The 25,667-nt window shown below is 34.1% G+C and overlaps 2 protein-coding genes across 2 annotated transcripts; both read left to right on the plus strand.

Annotated features, from left to right (window-relative positions):
- Positions 1–114: 114 nt before the first annotated feature.
- Positions 115–7,715, plus strand: LOC123705655 (probable maleylacetoacetate isomerase 1). The gene is made up of 5 exons (XM_045654553.1): positions 115–244; positions 928–1,114; positions 5,253–5,371; positions 5,894–6,111; positions 7,561–7,715. Exons 1-5 carry the CDS (start codon positions 239–241, stop codon positions 7,670–7,672), a joined length of 642 nt encoding a protein of 213 aa, XP_045510509.1. The 5' UTR covers positions 115–238; the 3' UTR covers positions 7,673–7,715.
- Positions 7,716–10,368: 2,653 nt separating this feature from the next.
- On the plus strand, positions 10,369–25,558 carry LOC123705656 (collagen alpha-1(I) chain-like). Its single transcript, XM_045654554.1, has 32 exons — positions 10,369–10,597; positions 10,781–11,002; positions 11,268–11,427; positions 11,682–11,844; positions 12,125–12,476; positions 12,792–12,901; positions 13,844–13,966; positions 14,114–14,311; positions 14,392–14,466; positions 14,541–14,651; positions 15,017–15,277; positions 15,506–15,703; positions 16,285–16,401; positions 16,587–16,677; positions 16,944–17,041; positions 17,188–17,349; positions 17,438–17,482; positions 17,577–17,783; positions 18,081–18,332; positions 18,409–18,589; positions 21,165–21,307; positions 21,517–21,733; positions 21,845–22,005; positions 22,505–22,774; positions 22,910–23,071; positions 23,440–23,655; positions 23,876–24,134; positions 24,218–24,367; positions 24,456–24,613; positions 24,902–25,017; positions 25,135–25,237; positions 25,314–25,558. The coding sequence occupies exons 1-32, from the start codon at positions 10,528–10,530 to the stop codon at positions 25,449–25,451; spliced, it is 5,289 nt and encodes a 1,762-aa protein (XP_045510510.1). The 5' UTR covers positions 10,369–10,527; the 3' UTR covers positions 25,452–25,558.
- The last annotated feature ends 109 nt before the right edge of the window (positions 25,559–25,667 follow it).

The raw sequence follows: 25,667 nt of genomic DNA on the forward strand, positions 1-25,667 counted from the left end.
ACTCTTCTTGAGTTTTATTGAAATTTATCCTTTTGATTAGTTATAACGCCATCTATTGACGATCTACAGATCAATACAAAATGGACACATCACACAGCATTTAAGTGATATGTCAAAAACATAACCTTTTAGATAAGGTACATATTCATATCGATGTCGTTAAAACACTTATATGGTATAATATAAACATATAATTAGAACACTTTTTATTAATTTGTGGATAAGTTATTGGTGCAGGATGGCGGTGAGTAGGTCATTTACCGTCTACTATTTTATCTTTCTAAATATAATTGTATCTACTTATTAGCAATAATTCAAGAGAATTATATGTAAACAGAATAATTTAATTTTAGAAATTATGTTAAGTAAATATGAAATCTGCTACTTTCAAGATAAGCTAATAAGACAAGATCATTGTTTTTGTTTATTTTGAAAATAATAGAATCTACTTTTGGCAGCCACAATGATGTTGCTATATATAATAAAAACAAATATAAAGTACTTATTTTCGAATGTCAAATATAGGTACATTATTTTAAAAAAAAGGTCTCTATCTTATCCATAACAATCAAAATTATTTCTTTAATATTTGCGAAAAATACAATTGAAATAATATATCTAGAGAGGAGTAATTATCAAAATGATATTCCCCGTATGTCAAAATTAGTTCTGAAAATATCCGTAAGACTTCTTTCGTGAAATGTCCTCTACAGGCCTCTCTACCTTCGCAACATATCACCATCAGAGACTAATTAACAGCAGATTTGAAACACATTTTTATATTTTATACTGATCATTTCTATTAGGTTTTGACCTTATCCATTTCTTTAACTGAAATTTTGGCCAGTACTGCTGACTCTGATTTATGAACTTGAATGAATGAAATTAATCAATTTAGGTAAAGCAGTAAACTTATCCTTTTTAAAGGGTAAAACTCCAACAATATTATATGGATTTTGGCTATCGTCATGCACTTGGCGAGTCCGTGCTGCCTTACATCTAAAGAAAATTCCTTATGAGGAGCGCTCTGTAGACATTGTGCAGAAACAAGCACACTTATCAGAACAATTTCGAGCCATCCACCCGTCTCAAAAGGTCCCTGCATTGATTATTGGTAAGATTTAAATAAAAATAAAAAAATAAACTAGTTAATATGCTAGAATGAAGTGAAGTCCTATTTCCTCTATGTTATGGGTAGATCTAGATTCATCTCATTACTCACAAGAAAGAATTTATCTGTATTACGCTTTAACGACCATGAAAATATATTTACTTCTTTGGATACTTATCGTGCAATTTTATACTTACACTAGCTTTCCGCCTGCGGCTTCGCCCGCGTTTTCAAAGAAAAACCCGCATAGTTCCCGTTCCCGTGGGATTTCCGGGATAAAACCTAGCCTATGTTACTTGTGGATAATGTAGCTTTCGAATGGTAAAAGAATTTTTAAAATCGGCCCAGTAGTTTATGAGCCTATTCATTACAATCAAACAAACAAACAAAGTAGGTATTCCTCTTTATAATATTAATTAAGTGTATAAAAATAATCATTTTTATAAAATAAAAAAGAATTTCAAAGCTATAGACAATAGACACGTCGTGTTCAAACAAATTTTAGAACAAAATGAAAAAAAATTGAAAGCGCTGCAGAACGTGTATTCATCAAACATCATTATAAATTGTAACTCAACGCAACCCCTGAAGTGTCCTTACATGAAAGACGTGGGTACAACTTTTGTCACGAATATATTAATAGGCACGTCACAAAACGGGTACGGCCAAAAGGCAATTCCCTCAGGCATTACGAATAATAACTTCCTTCTTGCAGAAAATATTTTGTGACGAAACCTGATTATATGTTGGCAGCACGCGAAAATGAATTTCAGATATTCCTTTCAAATTTTCACATGCAAATTGCCAGCAAACGGTATGATATTGGTTGTTATAACACATCTATATGTTCACACGACGATAAAAGCTTCTAATACTTTTTAACCGACTTCAAAAAAAAGGAGGAGGTTATCAATTCGGCCGGTATATTTTTTTTTTTTTTTTTTTATGTATGTACACCGATTACTCCGAGGTTTCTGAACCGATTTACGTGATTCTTTTTTTGTTCGATGCAGGATGGTGTCGAATTGGTCCCATAAAAATTTTATTCGGCTAGGCCCAGTAGTTTTTATTTTATGAGCATTTTTGTCTGTACTCGATGACTTAATTGGAATGTAGCAAGTAACTTTGATTCACTTCCCGGTAACCGATTGAGCTGAAATTTTGTATAAGTGTGTAAATTGGATAGCGATGAAACATTATCATGACATAGAGCTGATTTGATGATGGAATCGGAAGGTGGCCATAGGAACTCAGTAATATATTGACTCAACTTTATCGAGTTTGGGCTCGTTTGATTCGTGTTGAAAATTACACTAAAAAGTATTAAATAAAATTAACTGCGTTAAAAACAACCGACTTCAAAAACGGAAAAGTAAAAAATAAAAAAGATTTGATATTATTAATTGCTACATATTATTTAGATGTGCTATTTATTAAATAGGTTTGAAGTCGGTGCCAAACACTAAGCACTTAGTATTAAGCCCGTGCACCGACATCAAACCTATTTAATAAATAGCACATCTAAATAATATGTAGCAATTAATAATATCAAATCTTTTTTATTTTTTACTTTTCCGTTTTTGAAGTCGGTTGTTTTTAACGCAGTTAATTTTATCAATATCAGCACGATTCCACCTAAACGAGAAGCTTTGATTTCAGATTCTCAACATGATCTCATTTTATTTTCTAGGGTTTGATTTTACGCGAGTATTATACATTTAGAAATTAAAGACTTTTTAACGGATTTTAAACGCGATTCAGTCTCCCCGTGACCACGCTCGCTGTAAAGTGTTCGAAACGTCGGGAAAATAATATAATGAATAAATCGCGTTTAAAATCCGTTAAAAAGTCTTTAATTTCTAAATGATCTCATTTTATTCGTCAACCTCGTATGTAAAAATTGTGCCTCGAGAGTACCGATTTTTAAAACTTATAAGTTATAATATAGGTATATTAGGGATGGAATATGGATATGTACAATAATTATGTATTTTGCAAACATGGTGGTATATAATTATTTGCAAAATAATTATTTATGCATTCATTTTATACATTTTTCTATTATTACCAATTAAATAGATTTACAAAAATCATAATAGCCAAAATAATCAATTAAAATTTAAAATATTGCCCGCACATATAATTCCAAATATTTTACTATTTATACCAGCTCGATTTGAAACGTAAAAAGAAAACACTTGTCCTTATCGATTCGTTACTTTATTCAGTCTCACGATTTATCAACTCAACAACCATACACTCGACGTAGCTTGAACAGATTTCTAATTTGCACCGTCCGCGTGGCTAATAAAACCGTGTCCCCAAAACCAGCGCGGTTCAATAAAAATAAACAATAGTGTGATGATTGAGGTTATTAACTGGAGCACAGTTCAATAACTGCTGATGTCACCGCGCTGTAGTGCTAGCTGTGAACACTCTATACCCCCGAGTACCGACACTTCAGTTTAAGTACTTCACACGATTCTAATTACCATAGTGGTGACTGGTGACTGTATTGCGCACTGAATTCACAATTCTGTGTGTGTCTCAAATGGGTGCATCTTTCCAAAGGACAACTAAAAAATAACTACTGCGGAATCCTGAACTTTATGTTTAAGATCATCCCACTGTAACTTTTAATATAGTTTTAGATTAATAAGTAAATTTTAATTACTTAAATAATTCGAAATCATCAAAATGTTTCCTTTAATTAATACCTATTATTCAAGTCAGAATTTTTGTAAAAATTTGAAATAGTTATTTTACTTAGAATATTTATTATACCTACTTAAATATTTTTATACAGATTTACAGATACTAATTGTAGATTTTAAGTATGTACCTACATAATAACGTACCTAGGTCCTAGGTATACGACATCTTTTTTCGACCCACCAGATAATATTATAACTTCTATCCCACACCATAAATAGGTAAACTGAATTGAGCGGGTTTCAAAAAATCATGAGATACTCCGAGAAAAATGACTACCTACCGTTTTAATTTTTTATATCCCCTTATTTTAGCAAATTTAGTCAGTGCTGTTTTACATTGATTCTGCTCATTGTTCATAAGATAACCTAATCTTTATTCTAAATGAAATAGTTAAATAAATCTTATTCAAATAAATGAGAGTGATGAACATATTATATCTGCGTTAACATCGTAACAGACGGGTCATTAGCTCCTTCAGATACGTCGGTCGTATACAAAAACCTCTAAATAAATTGCCACCTATTTGGGTCAGTCTATTGACTGGAAACATTACAACATGCATATGAAATGCTTTCAGACTTCGTTGTTCGTTGTTGCTATATTAACAACTGTACATATATACGTAAATTTAGAGATGTTAGAAAGAATATCTATGAAAGTCATTTTAAGCTAAACAGTTTATGTTTGAATTTAGGATAACAAACTAAAAGTGATTGTTTGTTGAACTCTGTGTTTCTTTAAAATTGGTTTTCACCCAATGCTTTTAAACTTTACTCAGATTATAAATGAGTTTTATGCTATGTTTACATTAAGTGTATACATTGAACTAATGGAAGCAAACAGGATTAAATTAATTCTGATTAATATAACTTACGGAAACTAACTTATTTGTTTTGTTTAATTGTACTTTTATACAGGGTTACTTGTAAAACACCAGCAACCTCCGTTTCGATAATGAATAGAACATAGACTTACAAAATATGTTAGGAGGGTACAATAAAAGCTTAAAAAATCATTTAAAAATAATTTATTGCGTTATGCCAAAAGTCGTAGATCAAATGTTGTTACTTATGATGTTAGCTACCTTGTCCTACGAGGTTGCCGGTGTTTTACAAATAACCCTGTATAAGTTCTTATTTAAAAAGAATATGAAATACGACATAAACATATTAAGTACCTATATCAGATCTTCAGATCATCGACTTTCAACTTTATTACAAAAATGAATAATTTTGTAGTCGCTTCTGAACCTATTAATAATAGGATCCTCAGCTATTTATATGTAGGTACCTATCTGTAATAGCCCTTCAGCAAGTAAATACGTAATACGTAATTTACTACAATTTTTCGGCGTCGTAATACGTAGCATTAAGACGCCGAAAACCTGTAGTAATTTAGGTTCACTAAGGGAGAATATACTTACCAGATGGTGCTACTATCGTGGAGTCAATGGCTATAATTAATTATCTGGAAGACACTCGACCTACACCAACTTTGACACCGCCTACTCCGTTATTGAAGGCCCGCATGCAAGAAATTTGCGAGGTAAGTAAATTCTGAACAATTCTATGCATAAATTTGTAAAAACTCAAGCGAACTCGTTCAGAAGTTAATAGAAATTTGACATGTCCCTTCACGAAGTTTCCTACTTTGCACTGACTTTTTATGTAACAAGCTAGCAATATATTAATCTGTCAGGATTGCGAGTTTAATTTTTTTACCTTTTACGCAATAAAGTAATTAATAAAAGTCGGATTAATTCAAATAAAAATTATTGTATGAAAAACATCAATGGAACAAAGTCACGAAAGTTCGAATCCCACTTAACAAGCTTCTTCAAATTTCTATCGCCTTTGTCTAAAATTTTGTTCAGTTTTTTCAGTTATTGCGAGGTAAACATTTTTTTTATTTTTTGATAATGAGAATCAGAAAAGTATTGAATCAATCTCCGTTACCATATAGTTTGCTAAAGTACATATAGTTACGTTACATATATTTGTAAAGCTACGTAGTAAAATACATTTTAAGCCTAACAAAAATATAGTTAAAGTAATAATTTGTATACAGACCGTGGTTTCCGGCATTCAACCGCTGCAAAATATTGGTTTAAAGAGTTATTTTGATTCGGAAGATAAATATAAAGCGTTTACTAAACACTGGACGAAACGCGGACTTCAAAGCCTCGAAAAGCTTCTCCAAAATTCTGCGGGTAGCTTTTGTATTGGCGACCATCTAACGAAAGCTGATTTGTGCCTAGTACCACAAGTCTTTAATGCTGTCACCAGGTATTACTCTTTTTAAGTTGAAATGAGCAACTCTTGATATTTTTGGGTTTAGTGAATAAAAATCCTGTCTACTTACTTCTCGAATAATATGAATGATAATATTTGAATATGAATGATAATATTACCTAACGTTGCGTTTACATAAGACAAACGAACATAGAGCTAGAGCTAGAGCAGGAGCTTTATTTCGTGATCTTTTAGTGTAAACGAAAACTCGTATTCAGTGCTGTTCAATTTGAACATTGCATAGAATCTTTTTGAACGAACTAAGAACAACGACATACTCTACGCCTGTTTACACTAAAATAATTATTTGACAAAGTGGGGTTAGAACGAGCATATTTACTCGTTTCATATATCAATGCACCTTAACCTATTTTTCCAAAGATACCCACGGCTCCCGGAGAAGGAGCCTTAGGTTATGTCGGATTCTTACTGAATAAAACCCCGTGTGTTCCGTCGAGCCGCTTTAATGATGGCCATTGGCCGCGGGTATTGGTTGGAATTCTTCCGCGCCCAGTAAAAATCGAATTAGGTACTCTTTTATGAATGACGTGCCATATGGGTAAATAATAATAAATATTGGAAGATCTAGTACTTTTTTCTGAAACGTTCTTTATTATACAAGGTATAATGTATATGAAATATAGCCTCTTTGCCTTGTTGGCAAATTAAGTAACTCGTAAGAATCCATCCTTATTTAGCTAGTGGTTAAATAAAACCCATCAAGACCGTTAATGAACCGTTAATGATAAAACTGGTTTTATATTATTTATTGAAATATCTTGTGAGTCATAATGCCATCTAGATTACTGCGAATCAATTTTCACAATAGGCTAAAGAAATTGATATTTAATAAATATTAATAGGATTGTTACGTGTTCCCTCTGGGGAAATTTTGAAGATATCATTATTGCTTATTAGAAACGATTTACATTGGCTATATTTAAATAATTCTGTGTGCTGATAGTCCGAATGTGAATTTTTAACTCTTTCTTTTTTGGTTTAAATATTATTTCTAACTCAAGTCATGGCAAAATATAAAAATAATATGAAAATGCTATTATTGATTGATTTCCTTAGGATGTTTTATATATCATTTAATGAAATTGTTTTACTTATATTCAATTTTTCAAAATCATCTTCATGGCGATAAAAAATACGTCGCTCAATTATTGTATGACCGATTGTATGTATGTTAAGTGGTTGAAGACATTTGGCATTTCTAACGAGAATTGGTTATTTGGTTATACAAAATAATAAAACAAGGATCAATTATTAGGTATTACAACATAAACTTATTCCTTGAGTGAAAAAATATTGGAATCTTTGGAATATTATAATAGAAAAAATAAAAAAAATATTTTTGACATAAAACAATAAGAAGACTATAGAATTAATGTTTAATAGTAGAAATGAGAGAAATATAGTTAACAACTTTTCTTCCAGACACGAGTTGGAACTCGGCGAATATCCGATACTTTCTAAATTATATGAAAAACTATTAAAAGAAGAAACTTTCGAGGAAACGCGCCCTAACAAAGTCAGGAGCCGAAAATAAATACCTATGTACTTACTTGGCTTTAATAAACTTTTTGATTGGATAACGTCTTTTATTTCGCATGAACTAGTCATATTTTTCTAAGAACTAAAATTATGTGACAATAATCATCAATTAATTATGATTAAGTATACCTATATCAAGTAAGCAATAATATAACTATCTTTTATAATTCGAATTAAGTCATAACACTAGGAAGAAGGAAACAGATATGCAAGAGTTCAAAAAATTACATCAATATCACTTAATTCTTCTTTATTTATATAGTTTTAGTAGTTGTAGTAGGTAAATATGCCTCGTTTAATATTTATGATAATCTACCTACATACTTAAATAACAATATATCTATTGATAACGAAAACAAACAATAATCCCTATAAACTTCACAACTAAAGTTATACGACGTGTTTTAACGACGGAAACTTTGATAGTAAACAATTCACAGCAACCTAATTAATTATACTGCTTATTCAAATAGAATACGGCGGTATCAGAACTTGCAAGTTCAGGTAAGGGTTACCACGTTATTAGTCAAAGTTTTATCATGCCGCCCAAAACGTACTTACATGACAAACGATATAATACTTGATACTTTAAGAACAACGTTTTAAAGTAAATACAATAAAATATTTTTTCTTACACAATAAATGAAACAAAATTGTGTATTTAAAAAGTCTTTGCAACCCTAGACTACAGCTGACCTACATTTACTCTACTCCATTCACGTCAAAATCTGGGAAGTCGCAATTAAATCTAAACGCGATAGGCATACCTAAGTCTTAAGTTTGCACATTCACAAAACATTATATATCTTATCGCAAACTAAAACTATAATATTTTATACTCAACGACGAAAGCTTGGTATTATCTGTCCCTGCCTTGGGAAAGGCATTAACGATAAACCTAATCATGTGTAGTATAGAATGGTATATGATAACAATAATCACAATATTTCCTACAAATATATAAAAATTTTGTGAGGATGCATGTCTATGTGTATGTTTGTTACTCTTTCGAGATATCTATGAATGTTGTTTACTATTGTAGGTAACCAAAGCATAAGATACTATTGCGATCTGTAGATGAATCACAAAAATATAGAGCTTATCTAACTTTATTTCGATGGTATGTACCTAGTTTTACAGGTATTTGTAATAATATTTAAATGCCAATCCTTTTCAACGATAGAATAATCTGAAAGCTATTGCTAATTGGTTATTGTTCAATTGATCGCAAACTAGAGTACCTACTTAGTTCGCATCGTTTAAATTTCTGCTCGAGCCATTAAGAACAATCTGTTAGACCTTCATTTTGTTAATTTATTCTTAGAATTTATTTATAATACAATCTTATATAAAAAATAATCACCAATAAGTATTAATTTCATTATAATTATAGTATACTTACTGACAAATTACTGAGACGTAGCATATAAACTCTCAAATATTTAATCTAAAAAAATCTAACCATAACACATAATTTTTATTTCATTGCGAAATTAAAAACCACTTTCGTTAAATTATTATGAACCAGTAGGTATACCGACATTAGTAGCGTATTTGATGTCAAACAATAAGGAAACGACAAGAATAAATTTCACCTGAGTATTTCACTATACTAATGTTATTTCTACACATGTTATCAAATCACAAAAGATATTGGTTATAATTATAACACAGCTTCCTCGAAACGATCTTTGGGAATTTAAAATAATAAAGCTTGCCATTTCCAAACGAAACATCAAAGACATGAATGAATCGCACAGGTATGTTTAGAATATATGAATATTTAATAATATCACGTAATATATTTATATGTGTAAAAGTGTATTTTGGTTGGGTCATGGGTGTCTCGCAGCTCGCTAGCTGTAGCGACTAGGGCTAATTTGTTACGACGTCTTTAATTTCATCTCTCAATACAGATGTCAAGAACCTTTTCTTTATGTGTTCGATTCACTCTGGTTCAATTAACTCTATCTGGAATTATATAAATTAATAAATTGAGGAGTTAATGACATTTTTTGGGAAGTATCATTTCATTGACATATCCAGAATATTTTTTTTTACTTTTGAACATAATAACTACTACAAATTCACTTCCGTCTACGGCATGTATACTTATTTGTCCATGGTCTACGGCAATCACGTAGAATACGTCTAACTGTTTTTACTTAAATTGTTTGATAGTACCTACTAATCGTACGTGTTGCGAGTGGAGAAACATAGATTAGGACAATATTAAACAAAAAAAGAAGAGAAACAAATAAAAAAGGCAGTTTTCAAAGTTGGGCAAAAGGACTAAGCAGTCAAACAATGTAAAGACTACATCTAGTATGATGAAGATATTATTGTGCCTTCAGAGTCCTATATATGTGTATATATTATGAGGAAATAAAATTTTTTAGAGTTTATTCTTTTTGCGGGTCACAATAACAATGTTTATAATAAAGAAGTACGTAATTTTATTTATACATTGCTAATGAAAGTCCCACCATTTTGGTAAAGAGTCGTCAAAATTTTAATAACCATTGTTTTAACATACACAGGAAACAGATTTAAAACCGTAACCATAGACCAAAAGGTTGTTTGAAACGTACAATGTCTCTTGGAATTCAACATGTATAAATGGTAATTGATCTTTATTATTTTGACACCAAAACAGTAAGGATTTTAATAGAGAAGCAATGTGTTTAAGTGGCGTCAGTGAGAAATCAGTACCATCCACGGCGACAGCGCAACGACATGTCTTGTCCACAGGGGGAGAGACCACATATCTAGTTCGTATATACCTTTTGGGGTAACCGGGATGGGATCTTCTGTATATAACGTATCCCTAGTAAATTTCTTCGGGCCGCGATGCCTCTACAAATCATAGGACGGTTACTTCTGTTATTATTTTATATACTTGCGGAAGGAAAAGGGGATGGTAAGTTAATTTGCTTTTTTATGTTGTTGTTCTTTCAGTAAAATCAGTAAAAGACCTTAGTGTCTACATTTGTGTAGTAAAAGTTAAATTAAGATACTTCTTAATAATGCATGTATTATGTCAGGCTTCTTTGATATTTGCTCAACTAGGTTACTAGGTAGTAATTGAATTGTTTGTCTCCAGATAAATTGGAAATCTTCGACGTACTTTCTATAATACGGGATGGCGAATTGCCAGAGGGAGTATCCCGGGCTCCGGGCCGCTGTCAATCGCCTCACACAGCTGAGACTGATCTATCCGCGTTTTCTCTCAATGAGAATGCGACCCTCCATCAGCTCGCTGCGGGAATGTTTTATAACACCTTCCCGGAAGACTTCTCTATACTGGCTGTAGTTCGGCTAAAAGGTTGTGTTATTGTTACATTCTGCATTGTTATCATGTTAAACACCTTGTTTCTAAAGATTACATTATTTTACTATTATGAAAACAATCGTAAAACATACTTACTAAAAAAATTTTTAAAGAATAGAAAAAAATCGATCACGAGGCGGGATTCGAATCCGCATCTTTCGACCAAAATCTTTTGTTTAAACATCCCCAAAATGACAGAGGTCATATACGACTTTTTGTATCCCTATTTACACGATAATTTATATTGTTCTTGTTTTAGGGACAGATCAAAACCCGCTTTTCGTGTTATATTCGGACGCTGGTGACGAACAACTGCAACTAGTGTTGGGAGAGCTGATCGAACTTTACTATGAGGACACGAGAGGCGATCCTGAAGACCACGAGCTTCTTACATATCGCATCAATATAGCTGATGAACGGTGATTATAGTGATGCTTTTCAAACTATCAAAATACAATCAGTTTTAAAACATTAGTCTTTTATTGCAAGTTTTAAAGTGAAACTTCTTTATGCGCGTTGAGAGTAAAATTTCAAGGTTGTGTCATGGCAATACTGTCACGTCATGGAGTAAGGCGACGATTTTGGTATCTTTGAATGTTGCCAAAGAAGTTTCACTTCTGACACGTGGGCTCAGCACACACGCTCTTTTTTAAACTATATTTCCCATTTATAGGTGGCATCGAATTGGATTAAGCATAAAGGGGGATTCAGTGACGCTGCTTGTTGACTGCGAAATCAAAGGAACTCTACCACTCCTGAGAAAACCGGGGAGCACTTTTAATTTAGCTGGAGTGTTAGTAGTCGGCACACAAGTCACGCCGGATCAATACTATGAGGTTCTATTCATTGATATTTTTTATCAAATATAAAAGTAAAACTTACTGAAATCTTAAATATCGAAAGAAAGAAAGAAAGAAAATACATTGATTTGTACCGATGCACATTAATACATAAAAAATAAATAAAATTAACTTATAACTAGTTACAACGGCACAAAATGGATAATATCCACTCAGTGGTTTGAGAATCTAAGGATCGCAACCATTTTTGCAACTTTTACTAAAATGACCTATAAATGGATAAGTCTTAACATTACATCAATGTTTTCTATTACAGGGCGATATTGAACTGCTCCAATTCGCTAATCAACCAGACCTTGCATATGACATGTGCTTGAACTTAGCAACAGATTGTATTAGCGGATCATACCAATCCGAATTATTGGCAAGGACCATTGAGAGACAAGAATCTGAACGAAGTAATATAATTCCCGATATAGCAACAGTGTCTCCTATAAATTACTTGCTGGAAAATAACAGGGAATATGGCAATAATAGATTCCAAGCTGAAAACCAATCTGCAAATTTATTCGCCTCTTTGAGTAGAGATGTCACTACAGTGAATCCGCATTGGCAAATACCTGAAAGTTATGGATTCAATATACCATATCCAGCGTCGACCGACAGTGGTAGGTTGACAATTTATTCTAAAAAATAAAAATATTAGGATTTTTGTAAGGATAATAAATCTTGTATTTTGTAGCTCTTTATACCTACTTTTATAATTCTATGAAATTTACATGCGAGAGATTCTTACATTATTAAACTTATAAAAAGCCATTGATTACGTTTATTGATTCAAATCAAAAAAATATGTATATTTTTATGAAGATAAATTGTCATGCAATAATAATATGAATCGAAAAGCTTTACAGTAGGCTGAGAACTAGAGTATATTATAAGTATGATGAAACTAAAATAATCACTTTTTTTATCATGTTTAGATGAGAACAGTATTTTTGGAAGATTTACGGGTGTTGACGAGTTTATTTCTACACCACCTAGTCAGTACGAAATTACACAACCTAGTGATTTGGAAATCGGATCGCCACTGGTAAATAAGCAAATTTTTACATTATTTGCCCTAGTATACTATGTACTGGATACGTTAAATAGTTAAATAGTCTATTAATGTGAAACACCAAGCAGATGTGATGTGAGCACAGCTGATGTGGTTATATATTTATTAACAAACCCACATAGTGTCCACAAAACGATAATTAATAACCTATAGGCCCATAGCTACGTCCAATGTATAACAGCAAATAGTTGACTAATTAGACGTTAGCGCGAAGGCGTATTTCCTTTGGGACTTCGATGACCGTATTGCTGAGAGTTGGTATTACTTATCATTAAAAGATGAATATGGGTCAGAACAAAAGAAAATACAAATCAAATTATGACTGTTAAAATTCATATATCTTAAAAACTTTTTTAGATTAGATACTATTTAATTTTTAAAATGGAAATAAGGTTTAATTGCAATTATTTCTATTCCTTTCTAAAAGTATAAACAAAAAGGCGATTACCTATATTTTTAATACTATTCAGAATAAGATAGGTAAATATTGTATTTATTTAGCTATTTTTTACTTTTACTTTACTTTTACTAGCTTTCCACCCGCAGCTTCACCCGCGCAGGCAAAGAAAAACCCGCATAGTTCCCGTTCCTGTGGGATTTCCGGGATAAAATCTATCCTATTTCCCGGGATAAAAAGTAGCCTATGTCCTTTCTCGGGTATCAAAATATCTCTATACCAAATTTCATGCAAATTGGTTCAGTAGTTAAGGCGTGATTGAGTAGCAGACAGACAGACAGAGTTACTTTCGCATTTATAATATTAGTATGGATTTTACTTTAAGAATTGCTTAGCTACCTGCCTACCTATATCCAAGTTTGATATTGTCTCATGAATACGGAAAAAATCTTGTCATCTTCTAATTGGATGATTCATACAAATTTTTAAAATTTCATTTGTGATTATTGTTATTGAAGACAACACAAAGTGATGATGATGAACAAGATATAATAACTTTGGTGACAACGGAATCATCATACACTCCTATGACAACGACAGAAGACACAGAATGGCTAACACATCCACCAGAAGTTGCTCAGGTATGATTTTTATATAGTCACAAATTATATTTGATTAAAAAAACAAACAATTAAAAATTGTTAAGTACTTCAGTAATAAAAAAATAAATAATAATTTTAAGTGTTTTAATAAATTAATGTATAAATATTTAAATTTTTTGTTTTTAGCATAATGACTCGACAAATTATGATACATCGGACACATACTACGATTATGGTGGTTCAGGAACTTATATGGGGCCTAGGGGATATCCGGGTCCACCAGGGCCACAAGGGCCCCGCGGACCTAAAGGGGAACCGGGCAAGCCAGGCATTGAAGGTCAGCAAGGCTTTCCTGGAGCACCTGGTCATGTATTTGTAGTGCCTGTGAGTAGATGCAATCTATTTCTTTGTATTTTTTATATACTTAGGTTAGATAACAATGTTTTTATAAATGAATATTATAGTTGCAGCAATCCGGCAACGAAAAAGGCCCTGATGCGCAGTCTGAAGCATTGCGGCAAATTCTGACTCAACATATGGTAAATATTTTCTACATGCTTACATTTTACATTTATTTTTTAGTATAAATAAAATATGTTTAATACATCAACAGGCGGCTATGCGTGGCGCAGAAGGGCCAATGGGTCTCACAGGTCCAACGGGTCCAGAAGGTGAAATAGGACCCGAAGGCTCTAAAGGTGAACAAGGAGATCAGGGAGAACCGGTACGTTTACCTATTTATTGAACATCACTTACCGTTACAAAACCAGTACAATGCGACAGGATACGCAGTTTGTATGAGATAAAACGAATATAACTAAACTTAAATCGCACAAACTTAATATGTAATTGAAATAAATCTAACGTCAACAATATATAATAAACTTAAAACTATTTTAAAAAATAATATTATTAACAATTATAAAGACTAAAAAATTAAATTATTTACCATTTGTTTTATCACTTTTACTAGCCTTTTAACGTTTGAAAATTTGTAACGATCAACTACAATAAAATATAATAATTATATTGCAATAAGAGTCGAAAAACGCTTTAATGTTGAATTTATAATTATTTTTTTTATTCCAGGGTCCTCCAGGACCAAGAGGTATACAAGGGCCACCCGGTCGCTTAGGTAGGCGCGGTCATGCTGGTCGAGACGGTGAGCGAGGTGCACCTGGGCTACCCGGAACAAAAGGGGAACAAGGGTATCCTGGCCAAATTGGAATACCGGGCGATAAAGGTGAAAGTGGAACACCAGGCATCCAAGGTGAACCAGGTGCTACAGGTGCAGATGGACTGCCGGGTGATGATGGCCCGACTGGACCACCAGGCTTATCAGGAGAAATGGTATGTCAAAATTATTACTAACACAGAAGATTAAAGCTCTAAAATTATATTTTTTTCAAATTAATGTATTATTCCAATCAAACTTAAGTAAATTAAAGAAACATAGTGAAAAAGAAACGATTAGTATAGAAAAACTTTTCTACTTTGTATGTGAACTATCTCGATAAAAGGCTGTAGGTTTATAATAAGCTTTAAAAAGCAATGAGAAGAAAAAAGGTATAATTTTAGGGCCCAAGGGGGTTTATGGGACCAAGAGGTTTTCCTGGACTCATTGGTTATCCAGGCATTCCTGGAAATGAAGGCCCGCAAGGTTTAAAAGGAGCCTCAGGTCAGCCAGGACCTCCAGGAACACAGGGGCAACCGGGTATCATGGGACCAGCTGGTTCACCTGGACCTCAAGGACCAATGGGTGCACCTGGACTTCAAGTAAGATGAATTTTTATTTCTAAAGTATTAAATTGTTAAATTACATGAATTTAAAGTATTAAATTCATGTTTTCTTGTTAAATTATGTTTTTATTACTGGTACTTGTACAATAAAGTGTCATAAATAAATAAATAAAATTAAATATTTAATTAAGTAAGTCGCTCATGATCACGTCCCCTATTCGACAAAGTATATGTATACTATCTATCATACATATATAGTATACATACAAATACATACAATCTTGTAATACGACAACTTACTTTAATGTATTTCAAAATTGCAGTAATACTCAATATAAACAACACAACCATTGATTTAACACGTAGAAAAAAGTGATAATAGATGTTCCAGCTAAGTGTGACTATTTCACTCCCTAATACATAAAACTCTCGTATTTGTTCAATCTGACTAAATCGCGAATAAAGAATTTCTTCTTATCTATATTTTAACGAAATGAAAAATAAATATGGGAAACGCAAAAACTTAAAAGGTTTTTACCACTTTATTCGATGCGAAATATGAAAAATGTGTAAAAATATATATATGAAAATAAATATATAATTACGTGTATTATCAGGGTCCTCAAGGCAAACCAGGAATGTCAGGTCTTCCAGGTCCAGAGGGGTCACCTGGAACACCTGGTAATCCTGGCCAGCAGGGTTCATCGGGTGAGGCAGGGCTACCAGGGCCACAGGTAAGAATACAATATATCTTAAAATTAATTGACAAATTAGTAATAAATAATAAGTATTGTATAACATCAAATTTTCGATTCATTTCCTTTTACAAGACTTATACAGAAAATAGGAGCTGCATTAAAATTAACTTAATTAAATTGAAAATCTCATTATACAACGATGAAACATTATTCGTTTTCAGGGTATGTTAGGATTTCCCGGTCCTCGTGGTTTAAAAGGCGATGATGGACCCCGAGGATTGATTGGTGATAAAGGAGATAAAGGGATAAGAGGTAACAGGACATGCTTTAGATAAACGTTATTGCTTCTTTTGAAGTGAAACTTTTAGGCACGTTGAGATTAAAATTTCAAGGTCGCGTCACGACAATACCGTCACGTCATGGAGTAAGGCGATGATTTTGGTCTCTTCGAATCTTTCTTTGAAAATTGTGTTTCGATAATTTTATTTTTCACCGTTTAATGTTGATAATACATATGATTTTTTTTTTTTTTGTAAAAATGAGGATAATTCTTTTTTAAACTAAAGTGTATTTTGTAGGTATCGAGGGAGAAAAAGGAGATATGGGATTAAAAGGAGAGAGAGGTCTAACTGGCGAACCGGGACCGCCGGGGATTGAAGGGCCTGAAGGGCAAAAGGTAACAAATAACTATTATTTATTATATTGGGAAAATAATATAATAAATAATTGAATTAATAAATGATCGAATTTTTCCTATTCTTTAAAAATGTATACTGATTACTATTGTTCATTACAGAAATTATATACTTATACCGTTTTTAGGGCATGGAAGGTCCTAGAGGCGAAACCGGCTCAATAGGTCCGACAGGAGAAAAGGGATCTATTGGACCACAAGGACCGCCTGGTTATCCTGGCACACAAGGAGAGAAAGGTGACAAGGGAGCTTCAGGTAGACGGGGGAGGAGAGGAGCAAAAGGAATTGCTGTAAGTGACATGATTCAAACTATCATACGACTTTTAATTGACACATTCACCTTTTCTCTGAACTCAATCGTCTTGTATTCAATTTCAGGGCTTAGTTGGAAATCCCGGTGATCGTGGTGAAAGTGGTCCAAGGGTACGTATCTTATATTTATTTTATCCATCATAAAATTACATCATATTATATTAAATGAGTCTCCAATGATCATTCTTTAATATTTGTGTTTTAGGGTTATAGAGGCCCACGTGGAAGAAGAGGCTCTGATGGACCTACAGGACCAAAGGGAGACACTGGCCAACCTGGCCCACCTGGTTCTATTGGTGAAAGAGGACCACAAGGAATTGAAGGACCACGAGGATTTCCAGGCGCAATTGGGCCACCTGGAGGTGATGGAAAAGCAGGTTTACCAGGATTACAAGGGGAACGTGGACCAACGGTAATTTTAACGTAAATTAATAACAAAAAAAATGACCACGATTTCAGGACAATTTTACATATATTTGAGTTAAATTTTTTTAACTTTTATTTTAATAAATGTCAATACTATTTTTTGTAAGAACATCAGCTACAAAATAACTGAAACCGCATTAATTTATTGAATACGAAGTTTACTGTTCGTGGACAACTGCAAACACGAACTCTGATATTCAGCCATCTATGTTAATTTTCCATCGCTATAAAATTGTTATAATTTTTCGTAAGTCAGGCATTAAATATGCGATACACAATATAGGGTGAAACAGGAGCTCCAGGTCAAACAGGACCACCAGGATTAATGGGTCCACAAGGGCAAAATGGTGATCCTGGTCCGCCTGGACCTCAGGGAACGTCGGGCACACCAGGCGCACCTGGTGAAATGGGTGCAGCAGGTGAAATGGGAAAGGAGGGACCTCCAGGACCGGCTGGACCAGAAGGGAAACCTGGACCTGTTGGATCTCCGGGGCCACCAGGTCAAAACGGAGAACCTGGTCTTCCTGGAACACCGGTAAGAAAGACAGAAACTAAAATCTAAAACTACATTACATAATGAACAAATAATTACATAACTGCTTTTAACACAGGGAATACCAGGGCAAAAAGGAGATGTTGGGCCTTTAGGTCCTCCTGGCATTAGAGGTGATAAAGGCGAGCAGGGTGAAACCGGTTCACTAGGGCCACAAGGGCCGACAGGTCGTGAAGGACCTCGGGGATCTCCTGGACCTGGAGGTCAAAAGGGAGAAGTTGGGGAACCAGGGCCTTTAGGTAAATAAAGAAATAATATATAGATTTTAAATGTTCTAATATTTATTGGTACAATATTCATTGTTATAGTTGTTACTGATTATTTTATTAGTTCAATTGTGCAGTATAGTGTAAATAAATATGAATAATGTATTTTATAAGCCATGACGTCGTTGTATTAGACTACAAGCCCGCATAGGAAAAAAATATGGGTCAAATGAACCACCAGGGGACATATCTAGAACGATAGAAGAGCATAAAATAATAAGATTCATCACTATGCCGTCACTTGTAAGCTGTCCAACTGAGTGCAGATGAGAATTGAAAAGTACAGGTAGACTCGGTAAATTTTGGTCATATATTTTTGTACGGCATTCTTAACCATCGATAGATCCATTAAAAATAATAAGAAACCGCTCAGTGCCGTACAAAAATGGTGGTCCACAAAGTCGGAATTTTTATTTAAATTCCGAGAGTTACCGAGGGTAAATTTGGTCATTAGACCATGTACGGCATCTGTGTCATACTATGCCTATACTGCTTTTAATCCATTATTCCGCAACGCCGTACAAAAATCATGGGGAAAAGGGGAAAAAATCGAGAGTTGCAATCCCCTCTCTTTCCCCACTCCAGGGGGTCATTTGACTAAGTACGGCTTCGGTTCCAAAACATTATCTAGCACTCAAAAGTACTATTAAAAGCAATGCCGTCAAAAAATAATTGTTCTTTTAAATGTATACCAATAATCATCTTAATTTCATCGAATTCTTGATATAAAGAGCTGTAAGGTCATTTGACCCTGTACGGGAACTTTTTTTGTGTATTGTAAAATTCAATTGTTGTATAGTATTGCCGTTCAAAAGAAACCGTTCTAAAAAAAGTTATAGAGAAATTGAAAAACAGAAATTTTGTAAAAGTTTAAACATCGTAGATTAATGAAATATAATATAATAGTTTTCTACACTTTATTCGTTGTTTTAAATAGTATTAACATAGATAAATTAGGAAAAAACGATGCCGTATATTTTTGTGCAGACCACATCTTTTAGGCTGATGAAAGCGACGAAAGCTACAATTTTAAGGGTGCTTTATGGCCATTTGATACAGTACGGCATTAAAAAAATTTTACCCAACTACGGCAAAGCAAAAGGAGGGTTATGATTTTGACAGGTCATGTATGTATGTTCATCTATTCCCTCGTAACTTCTAAACTACTTATCAGAATTCGACAAATGACATATCATTAGAAGCGTCTGAATTGTTCACTGGATAACCAGCGACCAGCTAGCTAAAGGCTATATGGGGTTTCACAAAATCTAATGTGGCGCCCTCTAGCGGACAAAACATACAGAGTAAAAAATAAAGTTAAGATAAATATACCGTGTTTGGTATCATTTGAAAGCGCTTTACTTGTACATTTTGAATATGTATATATTACTAGCATTTGCTTGTGACTTTACCTGTATTCATGGGCTGATTGCATATAATTCACATCTTTTCGTTCATAGCTTCTATATTAGTTCATCAATTTAACGGAGTCCATTCCACCTGACTGGTGATAATTAACCACCTCGAGCTTCTTAATATTAATATATATTTATATTTTATTATCAAAATATAAAGCAAACATTTCGTTACCTATATGGATTTTTTTCTTTTTCAGATTTTCCCCTTTGAACCAACGAAAATGTACGGCACATGAAAAAATATTATCTATGCATAAAATACTTTAAATTTATTTCGTGTTGTGTCGTGTTGTGGAGTGGGGAAAGAGAGGGGATTACAACTCTCGATTTTTTCCCCTTGTCCCCATGATTTTTGTACGGCGTTGCGGAATAATGGATTAAAAGCAGTATAGGCATAGTATGACACAGATGCCGTACATGGTCAAATGACCAAATTTACCCCCGGTAACTCTCGGAAATTAAATAAAAATTCCGACTTTGTGGACCACCATTTTTGTACGGCACTGAGCGGTTTCTTATTATTTTTAATGGATCTATCGATGGTTAAGAATGCCGTACAAAAATATATGACCAAAATTTACCGAGTCTACCTGTACTTTTCAATTCTCATCTGCACTCAGTTGGACAGCTTACAAGTGACGGCATAGTGATGAATCTTATTATTTTATGCTCTTCTATCGTTCTAGATATGTCCCCTGGTGGTTCATTTGACCCATATTTTTTTCCTATGCGGGCTTGTAGTCTATATATAATACCAAAACTATCTCTCCCGGCAAACGTTTTTCTGCCTTACTTTTATAACTTAGGGGTATGAAAAATAGATGTACAAAAGAAAAATACTAATAATACTTTTTGTTGTAAACTTCCTCTATTAGGAACTTTTTTCAGAGTACATAACTAAAATATTATAATTTTTTGATATGTAAATAACATTGTTCATCCTATTTTGTTAAGTAACAACGTTGCAATTGTTATGTGCTAATTAATCGATCATTAATCATAATTTATCATTAATAATTTTTAGGAGTTACAGTAATGTTACCTACACATATTATTTTTCGGAGTTTTCAATAACAAATTTTAAAACTTATTTTTACCTCTACTTTATCTAAATACTTAATGATTTGTAGGACCGATTGGGCGCGATGGTTTACCCGGTCCAAGAGGTTTAGCCGGTTCTCCTGGTCCTGTGGGTCCTCCTGGAGAAGATGGAGATAAGGGTGAAGCAGGTCCACCTGGAGAAAAGGGCTTCAAGGGAAATATTGGTCAACCTGTACGTATTATCAACTACATGCATAGTTTTAATTTATTAACCGACTTTTATTGAATAACAATCTAACATTTTAATAATAACACAATTTATTGTTATCAATAATTGAACTGAAAAGCATGGCAATTTTTTGTATCGGAAATTAGAATAATCTAAACAATATGTACTGTAATTCTGCAGGTAATTAACCACTATTCATCATATTGTTTTAGGGACCACAAGGATCGCCTGGTATTCAAGGACTGCGAGGTGAAATTGGTCCAGTGGGATTGCCTGGAGCAAAAGGGCCTCCAGGAGAGCCAGGTCCTCCCGGTGCGTCAGGAACAGACGGAGTACGCGGCCCTCCAGGGCCAATTGGTAAAACAGGTCCAGAAGGCAAAAAAGGCGAACAAGGATCAAAAGGAGACAGAGGAGATATTGGGCCAACAGGTAATAATTAGTGATTCCATTTAATTTATATTTTTATATTTTATATGTTATTACTTATTCTATGTTAGTTAATTGCAAACACGGTTTACTTACGTGATTATATCATTATAGGTCCACCTGGACCAATAGGGCTGCCTGGGGCAGCAGGATTACGCGGACCTAAAGGAATTCAAGGTGAAATGGGCCCAAGAGGCCCTGAAGGTCAACATGGTGAAGTAGGCAGTCCTGGTTTACCTGGTCCTCCAGGACTACAAGGTCCAGAAGGCAAAATGGTAAATAATACAGTTATTCAATAGAGCAATCGATATTATAATTTCAATAACTATAATTTTATTAAAAACTAATTAGATTTCCATTTTACATTATTTACTACAATAATCCAGAAAAAAAGCAGTAGATCTTGAAATTAACCATAACCGAAAATATTAACCTGTTACTTGTACATGTACCTACTTGATACTTGAGTCTTGAACATAGCCATTACTAATTCATTAAATTATTTTGAAATTATAAAAAAAATGTCATCAAAACACATATTTAATATTTTCGAGCTATAATTAACTACTTGGTATCTACACGAGTTTTCTATAAAATCATGATAACAAAATGTATTGTTTGCTGGCTAAACTATTGGATAAATTTAATTGATTTTTGTATTACACTAACAGATGTCATCATGGAGGTATACGTAGTATAAGTTATTGTTGAATAGTTGTCTCCACTCAGTAATGTATTATTTTATAAACAATAATTATTTTTCTCTTTTAAAAGGGACAACGAGGTCCTATGGGTCAGAAGGGTGATGATGGTCCGCCAGGTATACAAGGAGATGCGGGTCCTAAAGGGCTTCCTGGTCCAGAAGGACCGAAAGGTGATATCGGTCCAGACGGGTTTCCCGGTGATAGAGGTGAACCTGGTCCGCAAGGAATAAAAGGAGAGCCTGGATTAGATGGCCCTGAGGGTAGTCCAGGTCCACAAGGCCCGATTGGTCCGACTGGTCCCATAGGAAAACCTGGTGAAACTGGAATGCCTGGTAATCCCGTAAGTATTTTCCTTAATATATTTGCTTATTATATATAGGTCTATATCAATCTGCAACAAGTTTCATGATATTATTTTAGTATCCAGTTTCGTAATGTAGGCGACTTAAACAATACGTTTTTCTTATTATAATAGGGTTCTGAAGGACCAGCAGGAGCTCAAGGAAGTCCTGGAATAACCGGTGAAAAAGGTGACTCTGGACCCAAAGGTTCTCCCGGTGAACCTGGTCTTGTCGGTCCACCTGGTCCCCCGGGAAATGAAGGTCAGCGAGGAATTGTTGGATCACCCGGCCCTCCTGTAAGTTTCTTACACACCTACATAAAACATAAACTACAAATATTAGGAAACGCAAAAGCTTTTAAGAATGTAAGGATGGATGATTTATCTCTTTCATGCGAAAACCACATCCCAGAATAACATATAATTTATATCTACTATAGAAATAAACTATATGTTATTCTGGGCACTCCTGGGCACACCAAGTTTATCTCTAACAACTGTAACTGTAAAAGACGTTTGTTGTTTTATCGCAATTAAATAGCCATCAGTCCTCGGCATTATGGGTTATGATTTATTATGAAGAATTTAATTCGAATTTGAACATAATATTATGTACGCACGATTTAAGTCGAGAGCACAACATTATTAATTTTTGAATATTTTAGGGTGATGTTGGTGCCCCGGGTCCTATGGGCATGATAGGTCCACCAGGACAAATAGGCGCTACTGGTCTTCCCGGAATGAAAGGTGACAAGGGCAATAGAGGGCCTAAGGGACACATTGGTGATACCGGTCCCGTTGGTTTAAAAGGCGATCAAGGGGAAGCAGGGAAATTAGGCCCTCCAGGTCCTCCTGGAGGACCAGGTCTTAAGGGCGATACGGTAAATTTCTTTCTTTTTTTTGCAGTAAAACTTCTTTAGGCGCATTGAGAGTAAAATTTCAAAGTCACGCCATGGCAATACCGTCACGTCATGGAGTAAAACGACGATTTTGGTATCTTTGAATTTTGCCATAGAAGTTTCACTTCTGACACGTGTGCTCGGCATACACGCTCTTTTTTTAATGGGAGATAAATATAGCTTATTAAAAAATATATTTAAGGGACCTATGGGGCCGGCGGGTGCTAAGGGCGATATGGGACCACCAGGTTTACCAGGACAAGAAGGTCACACTGGTCCAAAAGGTCAAACAGGGCCAGAAGGGAGACCTGGATTACCTGGTCCTCCAGGTCCGCCTGGCCCTCCAGGTCCTCCAGCTCCCATGCCACAATTACCACCTGAACTATTCACAAGGAATAGGCGTCGCAGAAATATTGAATCAGATTCATTCGAAACTACAACTGATGATGTCATTGATGAAGGTAAATCCGATACGAATACGAGACTTAATTAAAAGTAAGTATATAAAAATCAAGGTACATAATAATAACGAATTGTTTTGCAGATGAAGAAATAGATTGGGCTCGAGATATTCTGACAGGAGTTTTGACAGCAAGATCTGCATTAGAATCGTCAAAGCGGCCTTGGGGAACGAGATCAAATCCATCATTATCGTGCCGTGATTTAAGGATGTCACACTTAAATTTAACAGACGGTAATAATAAAATAATAATATAACGGAGATGGTGGCCATACAAAATATTGAATGACAATTCATTATACAAATAATTGTTTTCTTGTAGGGTATTACTGGATTGACGCTCGAGGTGGAGGGGCACGACCAATCCGTGTCTATTGTAAGGGACACAGCACATGTCTTTACCCCGATAAGACTGATCCATCGGCTATTTATGTGGAATCCAATGGACAGAAATTTTCCCATCTTCATAACGGATTTAAGGTAGGTATCTAAATTAAAAAAAAAAACTTGAGAGGTGTCAAGAGCCATCCGGATGGAACGAAGTTACTAAAATAACTGACTTGTAGAATGTAGTTCTATGAGAGAGAAAGAGACAGACAGAGAAACGCGCACACCGCACAGTTTACAACTATAGCAAAAAGTGTCGATACAACTTTTGGTCTTAATTCCGTATAGCCCCCTTTCGCAAGGCGCGATAAGGAGCTTCGTTCCAATAATTAATAATTTTATTAAACTTACTTTATGTCCTAACTTGTCGTTAAATTTTAGATTTCATATGATGCTGATGGACCGACTCTGGTACAACTGCGATTTTTAAGACTGCTCTCTAATGGAGCCAGGCAGAATTTTACTTACCTTTGTATTAACGCAAAGGCTCCGCAAAGGTATAGTTTGTTGGTGGCTTAGACTAACAAATTAAATATTAATATTTATACGCATATTATAATAGTGCTGAAATATAGAATTAATAAATAGATCAGTAACTCGATTTATGATTTCAGATCTGACATTCCCGCTGAATTAATACGATCAAGTAAAATTAAACTATTTGGACAAAGCTCTTACGAATTTCGCGAACCACAAATAATGAAGGACACTTGTGAGGTACATTTTATCACAAATTCTTTTACCCAAGTGATAATTTTGTGCTATTTATAATGTATCTAACTTTTTTTTACAGGAAGGATCTGGGGAAATCGTTTTAGAGATAAAAACATCGCGTAGTGATCGGTTACCGATATCTGACTTCCAACCCTTGTCTTTCATAGACACTGAACATGAGTTTTCGTTTATTCCCGGACCAGTATGTTTCACGTAAAGTGAAACCGTAACTAGTTAAATAAATGTGTAAATAAGGCTCAATTACATTTATGTACTTAGCTTGGACCTTGTAAATATTGTAAATAAAATGTTGTGACGACAAAATTGCTTTTATTTTAATAAGTTTACTTATTTATAAGAACGTATATGTATGCGATACTACCTACTAGCATAGACAAATAATGCTACTAGTAGGTAGAATAACAAACCTATG

The sequence above is a fragment of the Colias croceus genome, chromosome 2 (genome assembly GCF_905220415.1).
Source record: "Colias croceus chromosome 2, ilColCroc2.1".
NCBI classification, from domain to species: Eukaryota; Metazoa; Arthropoda; class Insecta; order Lepidoptera; family Pieridae; genus Colias; species Colias croceus.